This window comes from Microcaecilia unicolor, chromosome 13 (assembly GCF_901765095.1).
Source record: "Microcaecilia unicolor chromosome 13, aMicUni1.1, whole genome shotgun sequence".
NCBI lineage: Eukaryota > Metazoa > Chordata > Amphibia > Gymnophiona > Siphonopidae > Microcaecilia > Microcaecilia unicolor.
The window spans coordinates 31453776-31477000 of record NC_044043.1 but is presented as its reverse complement, the minus strand read 5'-3'; the positions used below and the strand labels follow the sequence as shown (position 1 = coordinate 31477000).

Below are 23225 nucleotides of genomic sequence, written 5' to 3'. Positions count from 1 at the left end.
TGTTCTGGTGGCTCTGGAGATAGAGAGACAACCAATGTTGATATGCAATATATATGCACCCAATACTTTTGAGAAGGTGTTTTATAAGACGCTCTTGCGCAGAATGCAGGACATGGGAGAAAGCCGTGTAGTGGTGGGTGGTGATTTCAATGAGGTCAAAGACCCGCTACTGGACAGATCGAGGCCGACGGGGAGGGAGCTGTCCAGGGGCCAGAGGGGGTTGGGGTTGCTAGAGGAGGCGCTGGATGTGATAGATGTCTGGAGAACCTTGCACCCTTTGGAAAAAGATTATACGCACCTGTCCAGAGCCCACTCCACACTGTCCCGTATTGATTATATATTGATTGCAAGGGAACTGTTAACACAAGTGCATAGGGCTGAGATAGGACCAATAGTTGTTTCTGACCATGCCTGGGTACTGATGGAGATGCGGCTGGATAACAGCGCGCAGAGAAATTTCTCTTGGCGTTTCCCGACATACCTCTATCGAGATAGGCAGTTTCAGTTACAATTAAAGGCTAGTTGGGAACAGTATCAAGGGGAAAATGAGGCCCATAGGAATGATCCGGTGCTTTTTTGGGAAGCTGCAAAGGCGGTTCTCAGAGGGGAGACAATAGCCTATAATAGTTTCCAAAAGAAGGTACGAAAGCGAGAAGTATTGAGATGGGAGAAGAGGGTAACAACCTTAAGGAGAGAATATGGCCACACTCAGACACCAGAAGCGAGAGCCCGGTTATTAGAGGCGCAGCAAACCTTAAATGAACTGCTGCAGCAGACAGCGCAAAAGTCTGCAATGTACTACAAATATCAATTATATAAATTTGCTAACAAAGGGGGGAGTTTTCTGGCTAGGCTATTGAAAAGACAGGTTGGGTCCAGAAAAGTGCTATCACTAGTTAATGGCCAAAAAGAGTTGAAACACACGGATAGTGCGATAGCGGAGATCTTAAGGCACTTTTACGAGCAGTTGTATAAACGGCAAGCAGAAGTGGTGACCCCGAGTGCAACATATCTGGGCAGTGTGGAGATACCAAAATTGGAAACTGCAGACCTAAAGATTTTAAATGCAGAAATATCAGAAGATGAAGTAGATTGGGTAGTGCAGCAGAGCTCCCTGGGGAAGACACCTGGGCCGGATGGCCTTAGTAATGAATTTTATAAATTACTTAGACCAGGAATTGGACGAAGTCTGGCAGAAGTATTCAATGAAGTGGTTAGAAGGGGGCAGATGCCTGAACATATGAATAAGGCTAATATTACGGTAATACTGAAGCCACATAAGCAGGCACACTTACCGGAATCGTACTGACCTATTTCTTTGCTGAACTCGGAGACGAAATTTTTAGCTAAGATTCTGGCGAATAGACTAGCCCGGTTTTTGCCGACATTGCTGGAAGAATCACAGGTGGGTTTCGTGAAAGACCGAAAAGTGGTTAGGAATCTGAGATGAATACTTGGGGCACTGGAGAGAGCGAGGGATGAAGGTTTGCAAGCCATGTTAATAAGCTTTGATGCCGAAAAGGCCTTTGACAGAGTGGACTGGGGCTTTTTGTTTGAGATCTTAACGGCCTATGGCATAAAAGGTTTTTTCGAAAAAGCTGTAAAGACGTTATATACGGATCCCAAGGCGCGAGTTAGTGTTAATGGCTTATTCTCAGACTGGTTTGATATAAGGCGGGGCACCAGGCAGGGATGCCCGCTTTCGCCGCTGCTGTTTGTATTGACCCTGGACCCGCTATTGCGGGAAATTAACAGCAATGTAGAAATTAAAGGTGTTCGGATCCTGGATCAGGAATTTAAAACCGCAGCATTTGCAGATGATTTACTGGCGTTGATAACGGAGCCGAAGACATCATTGACCCGGTTGTTGGAAAGTATAGGGGAATACGGGGATTTTGCGGGCTTCAAACTGAATCTAGAGAAATCAGAAGCCCTAGTCAGTGCGGGGGTAGATCCAGAGATTTGGAGTAGGTCAAAGATTCGCCAGGCGCACATGGAATTTAAGTATTTGGGAGTAAACCTGTCGATGGACCCGGCACATTTATATAAAATCAATGTCCCACGATTAATTGGGGAAACTAAAGCACAATTAGCAGCTTGGGTCTCCTTGCCGCTGTCTTTTCTAGGGAGAATACATTTATATCGCATGGTCATATTCCCGAAATGGCTGTACATGTTGCAGATCTTGCCTATCAAGCTGCTGGTCAGGGATCTGAAAATTCTGCAGAGGCACATAGCATGGTTTTGCTGGGCAGGGAAAAAATCGAAAATGAAGTGGAAGTATATATATGGGCCTCAACGAGAAGGTGGATTAGGAATGCCTGATTTAAAAGATTATAACTGGGCTTGCATGGCTAGACACTTGCGAGATTGGGTCTTGCACTCGACAACATATACTGACATAGGTTGGGAACAAGCTTTGTTTCGACCATGGTCTTTAAATTGCTTATTACACACCAGGAAAGTGAAGATACCAATTCCTTTCCAGGATAGTGTGCTTCTACAACCTCTGCGATACGCCTGGAGGATGCTGTTGGGTCTCTGGGGGCAAGACCCAGAGGCCAGTGTGCTGTTAACGATAGTGGGGAATGTAGATTTCCCGGCGGGCAGGGAAAGCCGAGTCTTTAAAGACATGGAGCGAGAGGGAGTGACATTACTGGAGAGTTTTCTTCAGGTGGATTGGTCGCTGCTGCCCTATGGGGAGTTTGAAAGGAGGTGCGCAGGAGGCTCATTGGCAAGATTGGCCTATTTACAACTGGAACATTATTTCAGAAGCTTGCCCAGATCTGCACTCACATTGGATTTTGGGAAGAAGGTTAGGGATTTCCTGAAAGGGGATGCAATAGAGCAAACATCAATCTCCTGGTTCCACAAGGCGCTGAGGGAATTAAAACCCCCCAAAGATGTCAAGGAGGTAGTGGGGAGATGGGAGCAAGAGCTGGGAAGTTCACTTGCTATGGAGAAGGTGATAACAGCACTAAAAGGGACGACAGGAGTAGTGCATAGTGCAGAACTACAAGAATGTCATTTTAGAACAATACATAGAGCATACTTCTCGGGTAAGCAAGCATGGCATGCAGGGATAGTGGAGGCCGATAGATGCAGGAAGTGTGGAGGGGCCATGCCTTCTTTGGCACATGGATTGTGGCAGTGTCAGCGAATTCGGGGTTTCTGGACAGCTCTTGCCCGGTTTGTATCAAGGATTATGGGGTGTAGAATACAGTTCACTTTTGAACGAATCATGTTTAGCTCACCAAGAGTGTGGGCACGGGGAACAAAAGAGGAGAAGCTATTTCTGAGTAAGTCTTGCATTTTGGGGAAGAAATGCATACTGAATCATTGGTTAATGGACATACCGCCCTCCTACTGGTATTGGAGGAATAAACTGCATGCGCTTATGATGTGGGAGGCCAGAGGTGCGCGATTTACTCCCAAAAGAAGGAAACATTTCATAAAAATTTGGACAGCATATCTGAACGTAGTGGCGCCCAGAGTTAGAAGTCAGGTATTGAATGAGTTGGAGTGAATGGGTATGACTGTGGAGATAAGAGCGAATGGTGAAGTAGGGAGAAGTACTGGGGGGAGGGAGAGGAAGGGGTGGGAAGGAAGAGGAGGGGGGACGATGCTGAGACATACATCGTCGACAACTGTTCATATGGGGACTGGTTTAGCCTTTAAGGGTGTTGATGTGAACAATAAAGCTGTATGACTCATGTAAAAGGTGGAGATGCTAGACGTAGGGCTATAAGAACCAAGGCCCTAGGCAGCCGGTTGTGCTTTTAATCTACTGCCTCATGAGGAAGAGTTTTTCTTAATCTCAATACCTTGAGCGATATATCCTACGGAGGGTAGCACTGACTGAAGTTGGTTTTGTTCATAGCTTGAGGGGAGGAAAGGGGGGGGGGGAGAGGGGAGGGGAAGAGGAGGGGGGGGGGGAACAAAAAGTAAAATGTTAACAAGCTGATTTGAAGTAATACATTGATCTTTGATTGGATACCTTTCATTGTATAACATGTACAACTGTTGTTGTTCTCAATAAAAAAGATTTAAACATATAGGAACTTTTAAGGCAAACAGGGGAGGTGAGAGATGTGGGACCCGGGGTAGAGGGGAAGGCATATGGGACCCAGAACCCTCTTATTCCCAGGGGCCCAGATCCCTGTCAGTCAGCCTCTGCCACCTCCTGCTAAATGGGAACCAATAAATGTATTTGTGCCATCAATACAATTACTGAACAACATGGTGAATGTATGGGGAAATGCCCCCTTTAATGCACTGGCTTTCTTCTGCACTTTTGTAAATATACTCCTTATTATTATTAGCATTCATACGGACATAAAGCAAAACCCAGACACCAAATAAGATTTATAGTATTATACATTTATTTCATTCAACCCAACACATTTAACACATAATAAAATTACTAAATCACTTGACAACTGTAAAGTCCTTGCTAGTAACATTTCAATAAAAAGAGAAAACGAACAAAAGGTTGAATCCCAACACTCACCCATCTTTCACCCAAAAAATAGGCAAAACCTGCAGCAACAACAGATACACCGAGCAGGGATTTCTTAAGCACTGACTAACAGAAGCTACCTCTTCAAAAAGACAAAAAAAATAGCCGTCCCCAAAAGTCTTAAAATAGTTCCGATTTGGTATCAAACCCAACTACTAACAGACACTAGCCTACTAGCACTCCACTTTTGGGAGCCGCCATCTTGTTTCCGTCTCTTCTGTTAACTTTATTGCGCCAGCCAGAGAAACAACGGACAAAGTGGGTGGAGCTGGTTGGCGCTTGCCCCGACGTGCGTGCGTGCGTGCGTGCTGGCCCTCGTACTACTACGTTTGTCTTGTTTTCTTCCTGGATAGCCGTAGCGGCGGTAGCGGCATAATGTCTATCTTCACCCCAACCAACCAGATCCGACTGACGAATGTGGCTGTGGTGCGAATGAAGAAGGGCGGTAAGAGGTTCGAGATTGCCTGCTACAAGAACAAAGTGATGAGCTGGAGAAGCGGAGCGTAAGTGTCAAGGGAGAGGTGGGGAAGAGCAGGCCTGTGGTCTATCCAGTCTGCCTATCCATGCCATCTTCTCTCCCTTTCACACTCTCAGAACCCTGTCTTTAGTCTGTATTCCCGTCTCCCTAGACCAGAGCCTAACCTCCCCTCTGCTGCCTTTCCTTTATTCTAGCCCTTGATATGGGACGGCCCAAACCTGTTCTGGTTGACTGCACAGCTAGTTGAATTGTCAGGATATCCACAGTGGATATGAACTGTACGTTTTGGGTGTACAGGGTCTCCAACGTATGCACTTTCTATTCTGTGCACATTCGTTGTGGCTACTCTGACTGTGGGGTCACCTGGACAGTTTTGGTGCTTAACCTGTTGTTTTAACTATTAGGCTATGTCACTGTTCCTCTGATTGAAACCAGCCACCTTCCTCTTGGCCTTTACTCACAGTCTTCAAGGACTTCCAGAAGGTCAGGTTTTCAGGATAACCTAATGAGAGAGGTTTTTGAATATCCCTGAGAGGTTTACGTGCCTACTACCTCCATTATATGCATCCAGTTTCATATATGTTCATTAGGGATAACCTGATCTGGGGGCTGCCCTGGAGGACCGGGAGTGAAGTACAGCGCTAGAAGTGTTGGACGGATATACCAAGATCTTGGACCTTTTGCAAACAAGCCAGGAGGGGACTCTACAGCTGGGTCTTTCAGGAATGTTGTTGTGTCAAGGGCTGATGCCTGAGTATAGGAAATGAGCTGGTTAAGCAGCAAATAAATAAAGAGAATCTGAAAAAGATTTGGATATCGAGATAGATGCATGGAAGTGATCGTGTGGAATTTTGGTCCTTGATAAACTGAGTAGGTAAGCAGACTGTGCATTAAATTGTAGTAAGTTTATAGGACTTGGAGATTTTATGTTTCCAGTTTTATTTATTTAGTTTGATTAATGGCCCCAGTAAAGCCTCTAGACTGTATGCATATTTCATGTTTGTTTTATGTTATGCATATTGGACTAGAATCTATACAAGGCACTGTAAAAATCAGTGCTGTAAAAAACTACACCTAGATTAAACTACCTAAAGTTAGGCCTAGCGCCCATCCACGAGACAAAATTTAGTCACGGGTATTTATGCCAAGTAAAACTTGGTGCAGATGCCGGTGACTGATTTAGGCATGAAGCAGGTGTATTCTATATCAGCTGGCATAGATTTTAGGAACGCCCACAACCTGCCCGTTCCATACCCATGCCATGCCCATTTTCTGGTTCTACGTCTTAGAATTTATACACAGAACTTTATAGAATACATTTAGCAAGTTTTGTGTGTACATTCTAATTAATGCCAACTAGTGTCAATAATTGCCTGTGAAGTGGCAATTATTGGCACTGATTGGTTTAAGATAATTAAGTTGTGCATGCAACTCCATTTGCACTATATAGAATCCGTGGAATTATCCATTGAGAACAGTTTTATTGTTGGTTTGACAGAATGAAACATTTTAAAAATAAATAAAGACATTAACAGATTATATTTTTTAAAAATGTTCACATAACAATTATGAAATGGCCTTGTAGATTAAAAATGCTTTAAAAGGTAAGTGTGGTTTATTTCACTACATAGGAAGGAAAGTCGATAAAAATTCTTATGCTAACTCATCGAGCCTTGTTCACTGACTTTCCATGCTGCTTATCCCTTGTGACCCTTTCTACTTTCTTGGATCCTCACAAGGTAATCTTCTATCCATCCCTGTGCCTTTGAAGATCAGATTAGAGATTTGTAACACTCTGTCTTTTGCTTAATTGTCTCCATTATTTTGGAGTTCTCTACCTCATGAGTTAATCTGGGATATTCAAATCTGGGATCAAGACCTGTCTATTTTCTCTGCCCTCAGCAGTGAATGAGGGCTTGGCTTGCAGATGCTTTGGGTTTCCCTGTACGTATCCCTTCATGCTTGTCCCTATGGTTGCTCTGTTGTCTAGGGTTACATTGTTTTTACTGTTTAGCCCTGTCTGTCTTTGTGACTTGTAGTGATAGGCATGGTAACCATATTGAAAATCACCCTGATGTTTGTGGTACACCAAATGAATTATAAAAAGATTCTGATTCAGTGCAAGGAATCCTATAATGTATTTGGTACAGTAAACATAAATGAACACCTTGTAATGATCTAAGTGACTGAGTTGGAACATTCTTTGCCACCAGATATTCCAGTCACACAGATGTCATCTGCAGTGAGTCCAAGTTTCCTATTTATCCATATTTATGTTGAGTTAAAATAGCAATTGCTCTTCCACTTTGACAAACTGAAAAGATAATTTAGCCATGATGCAAGGCCCATTTATTTAAAGTCTGTAAATGGTACCTGTTGTAAACACATCTGATTGGTTGGCGCCATGGAAGCAGGGAATTAACGACTGCAGAAGAGACGGTGGCATACACTGTCTAAGGGATGGCATAAAAAGATAGAAAAAAGTATTTGGAAATTTTCTGTAAAGTGCAACAAAATAACATTTCAGTGGTATTAGTTTCTGATATCCATGCTGACTAAGTGTTTGCATTTACCAGGGAAAAAGATCTCGATGAAGTTTTGCAGACCCACTCAGTGTTTATAAATGTATCGAAAGGTCAGGTTGCTAAGAAAGAGGATCTCACTAAATCCTTTGGAACAGATGACTTGACAGAAATTTGCAAGCAGGTAAGCTTTACAGCCAACTAACAAGAGCACTAGTTTTGTTTTACACTGCTTTCTAAGGAGGCTGCGTATGCCTGGTAGCGCTATATAAGTGTTAAGTAGTAGTAGTAGTAAGGAGTGGTAGGGAAACTGTTAAACATACTTAAACATTGAGTAAAGGAAAAGTGCTACATCTTGCTTCCAGGTCAGGTGAAGGAAGAATGAGGAATGCACCACATCCAAGAGCATAGCTCTTTATATTCCCCTTTTTATGTGTAAGGAATCATTTGAATAGATAATTTAGGATGTGGAGGTTCCTAATAGGTGAATATACCCCAAATCGTTCTCGTATTGGAAAATATATTTATTATTATACTCTTTGCCTTGGATTAAATTAGAACATCAGAATATATTATTACAAAATACAATTTTAGGCATAAACACACAGAAGGCTTATATGTAGCACTGCTCCTTTTAAATGAATTTATGGTTTGTTGGTTTTTCTTTTTTTTAATCAAAACACAACTGGGAAGAATTCCTTCTTGGAGAAAGCCTTAATCTTAGTATGTTTGTGGTCTTAAAAGTGAGGAGATAAAATACGGTGAAATCCCTTCAGTATGTTTCAGCAAGAGCTGTGTAGTTTAGTGTTTTTTGGCTGAATCTATAAGTCTTAACACTTTATTATCTGTGTTGTTTCTGTAGTACTGTTGAGCACTGTCCCAATTATTTGGGAGTGCAGATTTGGTACAGTTCCAATTGTGGTATGTAATGCCTTTCCTTTTACTAATTCTTGTATTCAGATTACACGTAAAGGACTAGATTCTGTAAATTGCGTGAAAACAATTATGCGTCAAGCGCTATTCTGTAAAGAGTAACCACGCTTTGTAGAAAGGCACCTAATCTGCGCTTAATGTAAGACGCCTGCATTTATGCTGCAGAAACTAGGTGTAAATGTTGGCACCTAAGTTAGGTGTGCACCGGGCATAGTCTATAAAAATACACATAACTCATAGGAATGTCCCCCTAAACACGCCTCCTTGAAATTACGTTCTATAGGAGTTATGTGCACATATAGAATACAATGTGTGTGTAACTCCCAATTAAGGCCAATTAATTCCAATGATTGGTTGTTGGCAGCCAGTTATTGGCACCGATCGGCTTATTAATCAATTAAGTTGCATGTGCAAATCTGCTATGCACACTTATTTGCACGCGCAACTTTAGTTGCCATATATAGAATCCAGGGGAAAGCATGTTCTTTGATGATTTAGATGTTTGCCAGTAGCTTTCACTAGTTCACTGCACACACTATATACTTGTGGTTCCATATTTGGTTAATTAAAAATATTTTTTAGTGCTGATATTTATATTTTTATTGCTGAGATTCTTTGTTTTTTAAAGTGTTTCATGACACACTTGGCCAGTCATTGTAGTTTTTATCTTATCTATTTGTGTTTTTATGCATGGTCACATTTATATTTTCCAAGTGTGTTACTTGTCAGTGCACACAAAACCTTGCCTGGACTCTAAACGCTCTCTGTTTTTTTTTTTGTTGTTGTTGTTGTAATTTATATGCTTTGCTAATTATAAATGTGGCTATTGTTTTTAGTTGTATACCCCCGAGGCAGCCCTTGTTGGGCAAAATGTGAATCACGTTGAGTATAATTTGTAATAAAAAAAGTTTGGGGCTTTTCCTTTGGATCTCTTTTCTTTTGCATCCCTTAACATTTCATCTAGCTTTTTAATTTTGGGTGTAGGGTTGGTGCCGTTTGCTTCTTTATACCATAGTAATGATATATTTTGTTCAGATTTTAGCAAAAGGAGAACTGCAAGTATCAGAAAAGGAACGACACACACAGCTGGAGCAGATGTTCAGAGATATTGCAACCATTGTAGCAGATAAGTGTGTCAATCCTGAAACCAAGCGGCCTTACACTGTAAATCTGATAGAACGAGCAATGAAGGATATCCACTATTCAGTCAAAGCCACCAAGAGTACAAAGCAGCAGGTTGGTATATGGAAACCGAAGGCTTTCCCTACATATCGCCAGCTATAAAATAATTAGTTGAATGGCAGGAGATGTCCCTTTCATGGTTTATCAGTAACAAGGCTGCCACAGTCCATTGTGGGAGCCTGTGAATGCCAGCTAGGCTGGAAAATCTGTGGTCTAGAAACAAGCAGTGTAACCTGCTTACTCAACAAGAGTTTGGGTTGAGAACCTCTGTTTTAAAGCAAGTTCACAGTCCTTAGGACACACCCACCCAGCCAGTCAGGATTTCAGGATACTCAATGAATATGCATGAGAAAAATTTGCATGCACTGCCTCCATTGTATGCCAATTTATCTCTTGTATATCCGTTGTGGATATTCAGAAAACTTGACTGGTTGGGTGTGTCCCAAGGACTGAATGAGACAGCAGTATGCTTTCAGTTGTGAATATTGTGTAATGACTGATGTCCCAGTGTGCTTTTTTTTACTACAGTGTGCACCCTGTTGGGTTTTAGTACAGTTACAAAATGTTTCACCCTACTTTTTACTGTGCTTTTTTTTTTTTTCAATGTAAAGTATTTATTAGATGTCTCCATAAAATGATTGTAGAATTATTTAAATTAAATGCAAATTACTATTTGTGTAGCTCAAAACCTACAAGTAGATCACTAGTCCCAGTGCTGTAAGATAGTAACCTAGTCTGTTTGGCTTTTTGAAAAAAAGTTAAGACATGGTTGTCTGAACAATGGATTAAATAGATTTTGAGAGTAGCTTACACGATTGATTGTTGGGGTTAGGGGTGGGGGGAATCAAAATTGTTTATTGCTTTTTTTTGTAATTTGCCTCAAGCTCTTTTGATGAGATAGGCTTATACATAATTTAAACAGCGTTCGTTCTTCTATAGAAAGCCAATGCAGTCCAAACCTGTCTATTGTTTAACAATCCCTTACCAATCTACAACGATTTGGAATGTTTTGCCAACAGAAATTAAGCAGGAAAACAGTGAAACATTTAAGAAATGCTTAAAAATGTTTCCATTTAAATGGTATTTAAATAATTAAATTTTAACTATAAGTGGTTATGTATACTTCTGGCTACATATGTTCCCAGTATCTAACTTGAGCTGGATTATCTTTTTGTGATCCACATTGAACCTTATAGGTAAATACAGAATATAAATGCAGATATAATAGGGCTTATTGAATATAGGAAATAGTACATTTAAGAAGCCAGATAAAGACCAGTCTGGCTCATCTGGTCTGACCATTAAGATGGTTAGGGTTTGTAACTACTACTACATGCACGTCACCTCCTCTATGCCTTTGTTTCAGGTTGTAACTCTTGATTCATGAGTTACCCACCCCCCATCCTTACAGAAAGTGTAAAAGTCATTTACATTCTGCTCTGAGCATCCTCTTGCTATCTAGGGATCCTCTGTGTTTATCCCACTGTATTTTTGAATTCAGTGACTGTATTTGTCCCTATCACTGCCATCGGGAGAGCATTTCAGGCATCCACCACCCTTTCATGTGTCCTGTCTATTCATGGTTTTTTCCCCCCTTCCCCCTCCTCATGTGGTTTAGAGTAATTAATTCCTTCCTACGTCCAGGCCCTTATATTTTAAACTTGTAACTAGGCCTCCTCCATCTGTGGTTTTCCTTTTTAATTCCTACTTTTAATTATTGATTTTATTTAAACCACTTACCCACTAAGCCACGCTGCAATGCCGACACAGCACACGACAGCCACTAGTGTGGCTTAGTAATCAGGGGAGTTAATTAACAGTGTATTAAATAAATGTGAAATATGCTGTTCTAGAGCATCTCCATCTTTGGAAAAGGGTTTTTTTATTCATTAATACCTTTCAGGTGTTTAAACATCTGTATCTTTATCTATTTCATGTTAAGAGAAACTTCGTCTAGTCCCTGTTCTCTGTGTGAGTGCAGGTCCAGCTAAACTTTCCTTGCATTCCTTTGCCAGGCACTGGATGTGATCAAGCAGCTCAAGGAAACCCTGCAGATCGAGCGAGCACACATGAGACTGCGCTTCATCCTCCCAGCCAAAGATGGAAAGAAGCTGAAAGAGAAGATAAAACCGCTCATCAAGGTCATCGAGAGTGAAGACTTTGATGACGAGCTGGAAATTGTAAGCTCAAAATAAAATCTGTCCAGCTTCTAAAACTCTTTAGGACGAAGTTCCAGTGTGGTTTCATTTGTATAATTCACTTTCCTTAGGACCTCTGCTGTTTTTATACAAATTATAAAAGACCTGACTTTTACTGTTTTAATTTTTCAAAAAGGTAATATTTTTTGCCAGTAGCTGCAATAGAGCATTGTACAAGGCAAGTTTCCTGTATATGGAGATTGGCAAACACCCTTGGAAACTAGTATGGGTAGTGGTGCCAGGTTTGGGATAATTAAAGTGAAGGACAGGGCTGAGCAGTCTTATCTCTAAAAATATGCGAATTAGAGAAGCCCTAGGAAAATAAAGGGCACTTTTACTAAGCTATGTTAGCCACTAACACTTACCTAACGCAACAAAAAATGCACTCAGGCATCATAAGTACATAAGTATTGCCATACTGGGAAAGACCAAAGGTCCATCGAGCCCAGCATCCTGTTTCCAGCAGTGGCCAATTCAGGTCACAAATACCTGGCAAGATCCCAAAAATGTACAAAACATTTTATACTGCTTATCCCAGAAATAGTGGATTTTCCCCGGTCCATTTAATAACAGTCTATGGACTTTTCCTTTAGGAAGCCGTCCAAACCTTTTTAAAACTCCGCTAAGCTAACCGCCATTACCAAGTTCTCTGGCAACGAATTCCAGAGTTTAATTACACGTTGAGTGAAGGAAAATTTTCTCTGATTTGTTTTAAATTTACTACATTGTAGCTTCATCGCATGCCCCCTAGTCCTAGTATTTTTGGAAAGCGTGAACAGACGCTTCACATCTACCCGTTCAACTCCACTCATTATTTTATAGACCTCTATCATGTCTCCCCTCAGCCGCCTTTTCTCCAAGCTGAAGAGCCCTAGCCACTTTAGCCTTTCCTCGTAGGGAAGTCATCCCATCCCCTTTATCATTTTCGTCGCCCTTCTCTGCAGTAACTGCGCACACTAGCTGTGTGTTAATTTTTCTTTTTTTTATGGGGGGGGGGGCGGATGCGGCATGTCAGGGATGGATAGTGAGCGTTCTTGTGCTGTTAGCACACTTGTAACACGGGCCTTACCGCCAACAAAATAGCTGGCAGTAAGTGCTGCCATGGTAATTTTTAAAAATGGCCGTACGCTATTGGCAGCATTGGCACACGTAACAAGAAAGGGGGGTAGTGTAATCAACACGATACTTCCAAAAAGGACAGAAGAACAGCATTGACGTTGGAAGTGTCGTGTTGTTGACTACACTGTTACATCTTTGACTGTAGTGTTTTGTGTTCCTCCACTTTTTGTGGAGTTTTTTTCCTGAACATTAGTACATGGCCATAAATGGGGAAAAAATAGAGAAAAGGGCAATTTTACATCTGCAGCAAATATGGCCTTAGCATGCGGGACTGACCTGCAGAAAGGCAGGCTAAGGCCACTTTTACCACAGCTTAGTAAAAAGACCCTAAAGAGCGTTTTGGGCCATGCTAATATATTGTGACTGAGTAGGATGCATAACTCTGTTTTAAATATCCTTTTGAGTACTTGGATACATAATAAAAACAGTTTTTGAGAATTGATTATAAACAAAACACATATTGTATTATAAGAAAATTCAAAACAAATTTAACAGGAATGCAAGTGTTTTATCTATGTGTTTTTGAAGAAAAATAAACTGTTGTACAATGTTTCAGGTGTGCCTGATTGACCCCGGCTGTTTTCGAGAGTTGGACGAACTCATTCGGTGTGAGACGAAGGGAAAAGGCACCTTGGAAGTCCTCAGCCTGAAAGACGTGGAGGAGGGGGATGAGAAGCTGGAGTAAAGGTCTCAAACCAAGATCCTTGAACAGCCCTTTTAACAACAGGATTCTGCTAAGAGCCCTCATTATACTGAGAGGTAGCATCGAAAACATGCACTGCAATATAATTTATTTCAGACTTTATTTTCGCACTGGATGTCAAGATGAGACGCAGAGAGGTGTTGGTCATCAGGTCTTCCTAACTTACAGACCCCTGCTCTGTGATCCTTTATAAGTCAGTGTGTTTTTCTGTTGTGCCTCTGGCTACCCTCTTGTAATTGGGTAAGAGTAATCACATTCTTCATGCTTTCTTCCCATTAAAAGCCATCAGACAGTTTGGTTACCAAAAAATTGGTAGCCAGACTTCTTCAGGGGGGAGGGGACTGTATATGTTTCAGAGGTTTTCTAATTACAAACTACTTTGCAGTCCTATTTTGGATAGAAGAGACACAAATGCAATGCAGATTTTAAATGCAAGTGTGGCAGTGGAATTCATGAGCAAGTATAAAAAAAACCTAGTATTTAAAAGTAGTGTATGGAGCCAGGTCTTGGGAAGATCTTCACGTATTGTACTATGGAGAAAATCCTACATTTGACTCCTAGTAAAACACCATGGGTTGCATTGCACTCGGCTGGAAACCTTAAGAAAGGATAAAATGCCAAAGATTAATACTCTGTTTGCTTATGTAAAGTATTTATAAATTGTAGCTCTACTGAGCACTTGCACTCAACGACGACACCATTTTTGTACAAAAAATAGAATGAACACTACTGTAGGGTTGTTACATGTTCTCTATTCCATTGTAAGTGTTTTGATTTCAAAATGTCCTGCAAGGAGTTTGGCAGCATCCTTATTGGGAGATTTACACTTCTTGCTGCTGTGGTCATACAGCCATCCTGACATAAATTGTTCTGTTAAATAGGATATTTTTCTCAGCAGTTTGACTTCTGAGAAACCAGGTTTCTCAAACTGCTTTTACTAGGGGTCTTCTCCTTCCCCTTTCCTTCGAATATGAATTTACAGGAAGTTAAAGACTTTGTTGGCTAAATGAGGTTCTCTCTCCCCTGGCATTCGCTGAAGCGTTTTTTGGGCTGTTGGATATCCGTTCGATAGGACAACCACTACACCAACCTTGGTTAAGAGTAATTCACAAATATTAATAGTTTATAATTGTATCAACAAAGAACCTAGGTCAGGGGTGGAAAAGGTCAAAATTAACCAATTTGATTAGTTATTTTAGTAGAATACGAGGGTGTAATCCTAGTAGACATAAATAGAAAACATCCCTGCAATTTCTAATTAGAAGTAAAACAAAATTCTGGAATTAAAATAACTTGGCTTTTCAGGTCAGGCTGAGGACTAAGGCTAGTCAGTTTGTTGGAGCGACAGCTTACTGTCCCCAGACCAATACGGGTTATTCTGACTGATTTCTCACACTATTAAATCGCCACAGTCTCTTGCTGAATCGAAACAGTTAAAAGCTAAAACTTTTTATTTTATATAGTATATAATTGGTCAGAAGTAGTGAGATATGAGTCCTAAAAGAATCTCAAATATTAAAAATATTTTGTAATAATCTATACAGTATATTAAGGGGTTTCAAAGCACTTAGACTTACAAAGTTCCATAGGTTACTATGTAACATTGTAATTCTAAGTGCTTTGAAAATACGCCTACACGTGTCAAGTTCTATATAAATACTAAAATACAATTCAAATCAGAGAGGTAACCATGATCAGTACAAAGCATCATGTTACTCTTGCCTTTCTTACAACCCTTGGGAAATCCAGCGTTTCCTAACCAAAAGCTGTACTGGGTAAACTTTAGAGACCTTTACCCTAGGGATTTCATCTTACCTGCTAACACTTTAATTATTGGACAAAACAGTCCAAAAGAAATTTCTGGGTTTTTTTTTTCCTTTACAAAGAAAAGAAAAATTAGATATTGATACTGTCCAAGCTCAATTGTGCACACAGCACAGCTCTATGTTTCCACTATATCTGCATCGGGATTTAAAACAGAATTCCCTGTGTCTCCTTGTCAACATGCTTAGCACGTGTTATTACAGCACTGGCTTCAGTTAGCAACAGCTGGCTTTTTCAGGGAGTCTAAGAAAGGAGTTGGTAATTTGGTGTTTGGGCCTGAAGTTTATGAATCTGGCCTTTGTTTCTGGCTATTCTGTTCACAATCAAATTAAATTCCATTCATATCTGTTGTATGTGCACATGGCTGTTTTGTGGCCATTAAGGACCAGCAGTGTTTGAACTAGATAGAATTGAAGTCCACAATGGACACTATTTCATATTTGTTTGGGGGGGGGGGGGGGGTTCATGTACTGCCCGAGTTCAGTGGCTGGGCTGAAAGGTTGTTTGAGGGCCACAGTTTACTGTTGTTTTTTTGTCACACTAGAAAGGAAGAGAATACTAAAGTTGATGTTCTGTGTTTTTGTATATAAATTCTACATTTTGAAGTTTTTTTTTCTCTATTTCAGATTGGTTAAACACAAGATTATACTAGTAGAAGGAGAGTAAATCTTACAGCTGTGACATTATTTATTTCAGAATTTACAACCGGTGACATTTGTAAGCAAACATTACCCTAATAGACCTGAACTTTCAGGCCAGAGATTTGCTAAACGGATGTTGTGGTTAGGTGGTATTGCTGGGGGATAGCTTATGGTAGCCTGTAACCGTATCTCCGCTCGCTGTGTGAATGACTTGCCTTTTTCGTCCGGAATCAGCCCACATTGTGATTCCTTAAGCATTCATTTTATTTGTCTGTACCCCATCAAATATATTACTAGCAGTACTGCAACATTTTATCACTGAAACCTCTTATCAGTGGAAAATTGTAGGTGTTTTAACAATAAGTTTAGGAGTTTGTATCAGTGAGGGCAGTTCTATACTTAGGTCACGTAGTGGAGACCCAGGTTCCACTGTACAATATCAGTATAACCCGGTATTAGCACACCTTCCGTTTACAGAGCTGCAGACCTGGCGTAACTGCAGCTGCGAAACAGGAACCTTGCCTATGTCCTGTCCATCTATTTGCCCCCTTGCATTTATGGGCTATGTTCGGTAGATGCGCCATTGTAGAATAGCACTTAGGCGCCCTGCTGGCACTTTGTGGGTAAGTTACATTTATTCACGCGAGTGCTGGTACACCTATACATTAGGCACACACCCCTGAATTCTATATATGGCACCTGGATTTGTGCACCAAAATTTGGACTGCTCCCAAAATGGGTGCACGCAAATTAATTGGCTAACATCAATAATTAGTTAGCACCTAGTTATTGAAGTTAATTGGCACTCATTAAAGTTTGCTTGCACTTCTGGCTGCATTCTGTAAGGCATGGTGCCTAACTCTACTAGCACGTAACTGAAAAAGGGTGTGACAGGGCTTTTCCGAAATGTTACGCACATAGTTTAAGAATACTTCCTCAGCGCACCTAATTTTGATGCCAGCATTGTGCCCTTTATGCCAAATTTTGAGCGCCATTTATAGACTTTCATCCACAATGTGCCTTGAGGCCAAAAGAAGCCCCCGTGGACCTCTGCCTCTCAATAAGGTTCCCAGGAGTAGGTGCACAGACAAGTCCCTTCTAAATATATATTTTAAACAAAGGACAGAAAGAGAGACTGGTAGGGCTCACCACCTTCCACCTGCTGGAGACTGAGAATACTGGATTCTTCTCTCACTAGCAAGGGCTCTTATTGGCTCAATGAGATGAGTCAGAATTCTCAGTCTCCACCTGCTGGAAGTCATGCACAACCCATCAGTCAAGCTCTGGGCCGGTCTGGAGGGACGCTAAGGAATGTGCATGTAAATACAGGTGCCTAGTTTATAGAATTGTCTTTATTGTGCAAGGATGTTTTATGTCTCAAAAGGCTGGGCCGACAGAGCCACGGATTTCCCATCTCTCTGGCCAGAGTTGCACAGTCAGCGGCATCTACAGCGGGTTCTACAGTCAGCGGCATCTTCCCTAAGAAGTGGATGTAGATGTTGCATGAAATACATGCTCTTGATCATCGAATAGTCAGCATTCCATGTACTAAGGATTGGGTTTGCCTCTTCCAAGCTAAGCCCATAGCTAATTTCCTGTGTTGAAATCACATTCTGCAATATTTGGTATCACCATTTCACTGACCCAGACCATATTTGACTATATCTGTGACGAGAGAGTCAGCTCTCTTGTGTTCTCCTGTCCTTATTCAAATTAGATTGATTTGCATAATTACATTTTTGCTGAGAACAGGGTGGGCAAAAGTCATTGTTATAGTAAAAATAAGACGTTCTCCCCCCCACATCTGATTAAATGGAGTGCCCTGAATGTATTACTCGTATGTTTTAACATGGAGAGTGTGTAGAGTAGGTTAAATTCTAGGAATGTTCTGAACAGTCACAGAAAGCATCATATGTAATGTAAGAGCCCAGATGGCCTCTGTATAGTGTATGCCACCAGTAATGAAGGGTGTGGAAGTTTCCTTTGTGAATCGTAGGTTTAAATGGGAAGTTATTCAAAGATGTCTATATTGACTGAAATCCAGTGAAAAGATTTGCACCAAAGAGCACATTTTTATATATATATTTATATAGAGAGATATAGATACATATGAGAGAGGTATTCTGGCTTTCGTGCAACAAGGGAGTTAAAAGGCTTGAAATGGGATGAGGAGAGGTAGGGAGGGAACAATGGGATGAAGGAGAAGAGAAGAGAGCAAAGACAAAGTGGATCCTTGTTATAATTGGGCTCGTTCCCTTTTCTTCAAAGGAAAGGGGGGGTGAAAACAAAAGCAAAGAAATAGGGCAAGGCAGAGAGAAAAGCTGCAGATGGCTATTTACAGCTGGGCAGTGTTCTTTTATCAATCCCTCCAATCGCACACAGAAGTGCAGGGTTTGTTTTCTCTAGCTTTTGTTCATTAAAAAAAAAAATGTATGCAGTGTTATGCATTAAAGTAAATGTAGTTCTCTGTATATGTTGCCCTTATGAACGACTGTTTTTTTTTTTTGTAAATGTTCTTTAAAATAAAATATTAAATAATACTGATAACAGGTATATTTTTGAAACATACAGCTCACCTGCCTTTGTTCATCCTAGGCATTAGTCTGAATGGAGAGTTGTACTAGGTAAACCTGTTTTGGTGTGTGTCAACAACATAAGAATTATCTGGAGGCCTACATGCTTTCAAAAGCTCATACACTGCCCTATCTGTATATATAAAAGGCACCACCAACGTTCTAAATGAAGCCTCCAGTCGGAAGTGTGAAGGGGGAGAGATATCCGGTTTCCCCATGAGTGTCTGCCCTGCCCTCGCTCTCTCTGTAACACAAACAGTGAAGGAAAACACAGCAAAGCACAAAATCAAATCGCTCTCTCTGTAACAGTGAAGGACTCGGAGGGGGGAGGGGAGAGAGGGCAGAAGCCCTCACTATCTCTGTAACACAAACACAGCACAGCAAGAAACTTAACACTGAAGGACTCAACTCTGAGGGGGGAAGGGACAGACAGCACAGGGGAAGGGAGAGAGGGCAGAGGGCAGGGACACACACACTCCCACATGCACACAGAAGAAAACCTTGCTAGCCCCCGTTTCATTTGCATCAGAAACGGGGCTTTTTTACTAGTATATAAATAATTGTTAACTTGTCCCAAGTTAAGTGATTGACCAGACTTAGGGGTCCACCCTAGATGGGTAAGAATAGTGGGAACTAAAGCTGAAGCCAGACAGACTTTACGGTCTGTCCCACGAAAGACAGGTGAAGCTTCGCCAAATCCAATGTTGTAGATCACTTTATTGTCATGTGCTACGAGTAAGGTTGTGGTCCGGGAGGGGGGGGGGGGAGGGAGGGGAAAGACTTCTTGACTGGTGAGTTGAATACTGAGCAATACTTGGGGATGATATATGTTTATAACAAGGACTTCCGTCATGTTTAACTGTCTGTGTGGGTGGGTGGCAATGCGGAGGCTTGACAACCAGTGTTTAAGCATGGGTGGCTGGGGTTCACACAGAGTAGCGGGCATGCCTCTGGCCACCTTTTTGGGTAGAATGGATGCACCATGCAGGTCTTTATCTGCCGTCATGTACTGTGTTACTTTATAGAGGGACTGGCCAGCGGGTATCTCTCTAATGGCTGAGTGATTTGGGAGGGGCACCCCCTCACCCAAGGATTTGTAAGTTATGTGGCCAATGAAGACTGGTTCCAATTGAGCTGTAAGCCCAAAGGAGCAGAGGGGGAAAAAAGCCATATCGGGTAATTCTATAAACTGGTACCTAAAGGTAAGGGGAAAGGGAATGGGACTTATATACCGCCTTTCTGTGGTTTTTCCAACTACATTCAAAGCGGTTTACATATTATATACAGGTACTTTTTTGTACCTGGGGCAATGGAGGGTTAAGTGACTTACTCAGAGTCACAAGGAACCGCAGTGGAGGAGTGGCCTAGTGGATCCGACATTGCTGCATGGATGTCCAACCGCCACCTGAAACTGAACATGGCCAAGACCGAACTTCTTGTCTTCCCACCCAAACCCACTTCCCCTCTACCTCCACTCTCTATTTTGGTTGATAACACCCTCATCGTCCCCGTCTCATCTGCCCGCAACCTCGGTGTCATCTTCGACTCCTCCCTCTCCTTCTCTGCGCATATCCAACAGATAGCCAAGACCTGTCGCTTCTTCCTCTATAACATTAGCAAAATCCGCCCTTTCCTCTCTGAGCACACCACCCGAACTCTCATCCACGCTCTCGTTACCTCTCGCCTTGACTACTGCTACCTACTCCTCACTGGTCTCCCACTTAGCCACCTATCCCCCCTTCAGTCCGTTCAGAAATCTGCTGCACGTCTTATCTTCCGCCTGAACCGATACACTCATATCACCCCTCTCCTCAAGTCACTTCATTGGCTTCCGATCAGGTACCGCATTCAATTCAAGCTTCTGCTACTAACCTACAAATGTACTCGATCTGCAGCCCCTCCTTACCTCTCAACCCTCATCTCCCCTTACGTTCCTACCCGTAACCTCCGCTCTCAAGACAAATCCCTCCTTTCAGTACCCTTCTCCGCCAACTCCAGGCTCCGCCCTTTGTCTCGCCTCACCCAACGCGTGGAACAAACTCCCCGAGGCCATATGCCAGGCCCCCTCCCTGCCCATCTTCAAATCTCTGCTTAAAGCCCACCTCTTCAACGTTGCCTTCGGCACCTAACCTCTACCCAGGAAATCTAGACTGCCCAACTTGACATTTCGTTCTTTAGATTGTAAGCTCCTTTGAGCAGGGACCGTCCTTCTTTGTTTATTTTGTACAGCGCTGCGTAACCCTAGTAGCGCTCTAGAAATGTTAAGTAGTAGTAGTAGTTAGGGTGGTGGACTTTGGTCCTGGGGAACTGAGGAACTGAGTTCAATTCCCACTTCAGGCACAGGCAGCTCCTTGTGACTCTGGGCAAGTCACTTAACCCTCCATTTCCCTATGTAAGCCGCATTGAGCCTGCCATGAGTGGGAAAGCGCGGGATACAAATGTAACAAAAAAAAAAAATCAAACCCAGTTCCCCAGGGTCAGAGTCCGCTGCACTAACCACTAGGCTACTCCTCCACTTTTAATTGACAAGTGCCTAACTGCAAGGGGGATATACGTATGAGTGGACCACGGATGTCGTCCCAGTTACACGCATCACTAGGTGCGCCAGCTTATATCTGCCAGTGATGGGATATAAGAGGGTGCACCAATGCCAACTCACTCTAGTTTTCTATAATAAATCTTGGTGCTAAGCACACACTGCATTACAAGCTCCTTTCCCTCCCCCCTCATTTCGGCAAAGATAACAGTTGGTCAGACTTCAGGTTAGGCAATGGGCATCTTTACTCATTGTTTCATAAAGACTAGTTTGCATGCCTTTGTGGTAAGTTATAAGCAGCCCAAACAGCAGGAGAAAGAAAAACTTTAAAAAGTTGGATCAGCAACCAAGGGAAAACAACTAAAGGCCAAATGCAGCTGGAAATACAGAAAGTTATTTTGGAAACATAAGTAGATCAGAACCTGACATAGGTGTAAGTTCACCTTTCCTTAACCATGGTAACTAAAGCACAGAACAGTGAACTACAGCCAAGGCAGTTCAGAACAAGTATAAGAAAAAAATGATTAAACTGATACACAGACTCTGTGTGTAAAACAGAAGTGGAAATGGTTACCCGTCTTGGTGCGGGGTGCAATATGCACTGTATATAGAAAGACACATTAAGGGGCCCTTTTACAAAGCTATGGTGTAATATTGCAAGCAAGGGTAGGCCTCTAAATAATACAGCCAGCCAAGGTTGTAGAAATAAGGTAAATACTTTATTCACCAAAACTTGAGGCCTGTTACTTCACAGGGTCAAGAACAAAACAGTAAAGACTAATTTAGAGGGAAAAGTCTTGACATGGGGCTTGTGGCTGACAAGGCCCAAACAGTCCATTGTCTGTGACTGCCACATCCCAAACACAGTTTATAAAAGTCTCTCTCTGGGCCAGCCAGGCCTCAGAACCACTTTTGAGGCGGTATATCAAGCCTTTGTAAATAAATACATTTACAAGTGCCCAATGAAAATGGTTGGTTTATCTCAGCCATGTCATAATAGCTGGACACATGTAGAGAAAGCATATGCTGGAGATCACTTTTCCACCCCTGGGCCTCCTTAACCCCACTCTGGCTCTGCCTTTTGTAGTTCCTGGTTCTATCCTTTCAGCTCCACCTCTCCCATTTCATTCCCTTTCTGGGTGGGACTAGAGGTTTTAAGGTGGTTCAGAATATCTAAGGACCATTCTTAAGGGTGAGGGGCAGTGTTCTATATACCCCCTCACATTTGGAAAACACTAATGCTTCCTTACCACAGCAAAAAAAATAGCTTACTGCAGGGCATGCTGAGGTATCCCACAGTAATTTGGGGATGTGTGTGCGCCACTCACACGCTAAAAAATAAAATATATATATTTTTTAGCTCTGCAGTGATTGGGCATTGCCACACACTAATCGAGTAGCACATTTTTAGCATGCGAGTCCCGCCTACAAAATACGTGGTGGTAGAGGACGAAAATTAGTGCATGGCCATTAATACGAAAAATAGAACATTTGGCCATTTTACTGTAGCGGTAAACATGGCCTTAGTGTGTGGGAATGACCCATGTAAGGGCTCATTAAGGCCACTTTTTACAGCTGTTTGGTAAAAGGACCTCTAACATAGTATGACATCCACTGGGAACGGTATAAAATATAATATCCAAGGGTAGACAGAGTGGTCTGGGCCCCCCACCGGCCGCTGCCCAACACCTCCCCTACCATCACAGCCGACACCTCTGCTGCCCCAGTCCTATCTGAAGGGTTCTGGTGGTCTAGTGGTCTCTCCGGGGGGGGGGGGGGGGAGGAGTTTGTTCTTTCTTACCCGCTGCGCTGCCACTATTTCCCCCCCCCCCCCCTGCTGGTGCCACTGTGTTTTCAAAATGGCAGCCAAGAATTCCCGCAGTCTCGTGAGACTTCCGCAGGGCATCTCGGCCACCATTTTTAAAGTACAGCAGTGCCAGGCAGGGGGAATAGCAGCAGCATAATGGGCAGGAAAGAACATATCTCCCCCCCCCCCC

At 42.2% G+C, this 23225-nt stretch overlaps 2 protein-coding genes across 3 annotated transcripts in view; one reads left to right on the top strand and one right to left on the bottom strand.

Annotated features, from left to right (window-relative positions):
- LOC115456489 (S-adenosyl-L-methionine-dependent tRNA 4-demethylwyosine synthase-like) overlaps positions 1–4720 on the bottom strand; it is a 347580-nt gene extending 342860 nt beyond the window's left edge. For both annotated transcript variants that reach the window (XM_030185600.1, XM_030185602.1), the window contains exon 1: positions 4511–4720. In XM_030185600.1, the coding sequence (XP_030041460.1) occupies positions 4511–4514 (4 nt within the window). In that variant the 5' untranslated portion in view covers positions 4515–4720. The remainder of the gene's footprint in view (positions 1–4510) is intronic.
- Positions 4721–4848: 128 nt separating this feature from the next.
- Positions 4849–17281, top strand: SBDS (SBDS ribosome maturation factor). The gene is made up of 5 exons (XM_030185751.1): positions 4849–5022; positions 7574–7703; positions 9488–9688; positions 11650–11814; positions 13508–17281. The coding sequence occupies exons 1-5, from the start codon at positions 4895–4897 to the stop codon at positions 13634–13636; spliced, it is 753 nt and encodes a 250-aa protein (XP_030041611.1). The 5' UTR covers positions 4849–4894; the 3' UTR covers positions 13637–17281.
- Positions 17282–23225: the final 5944 nt, after the last annotated feature.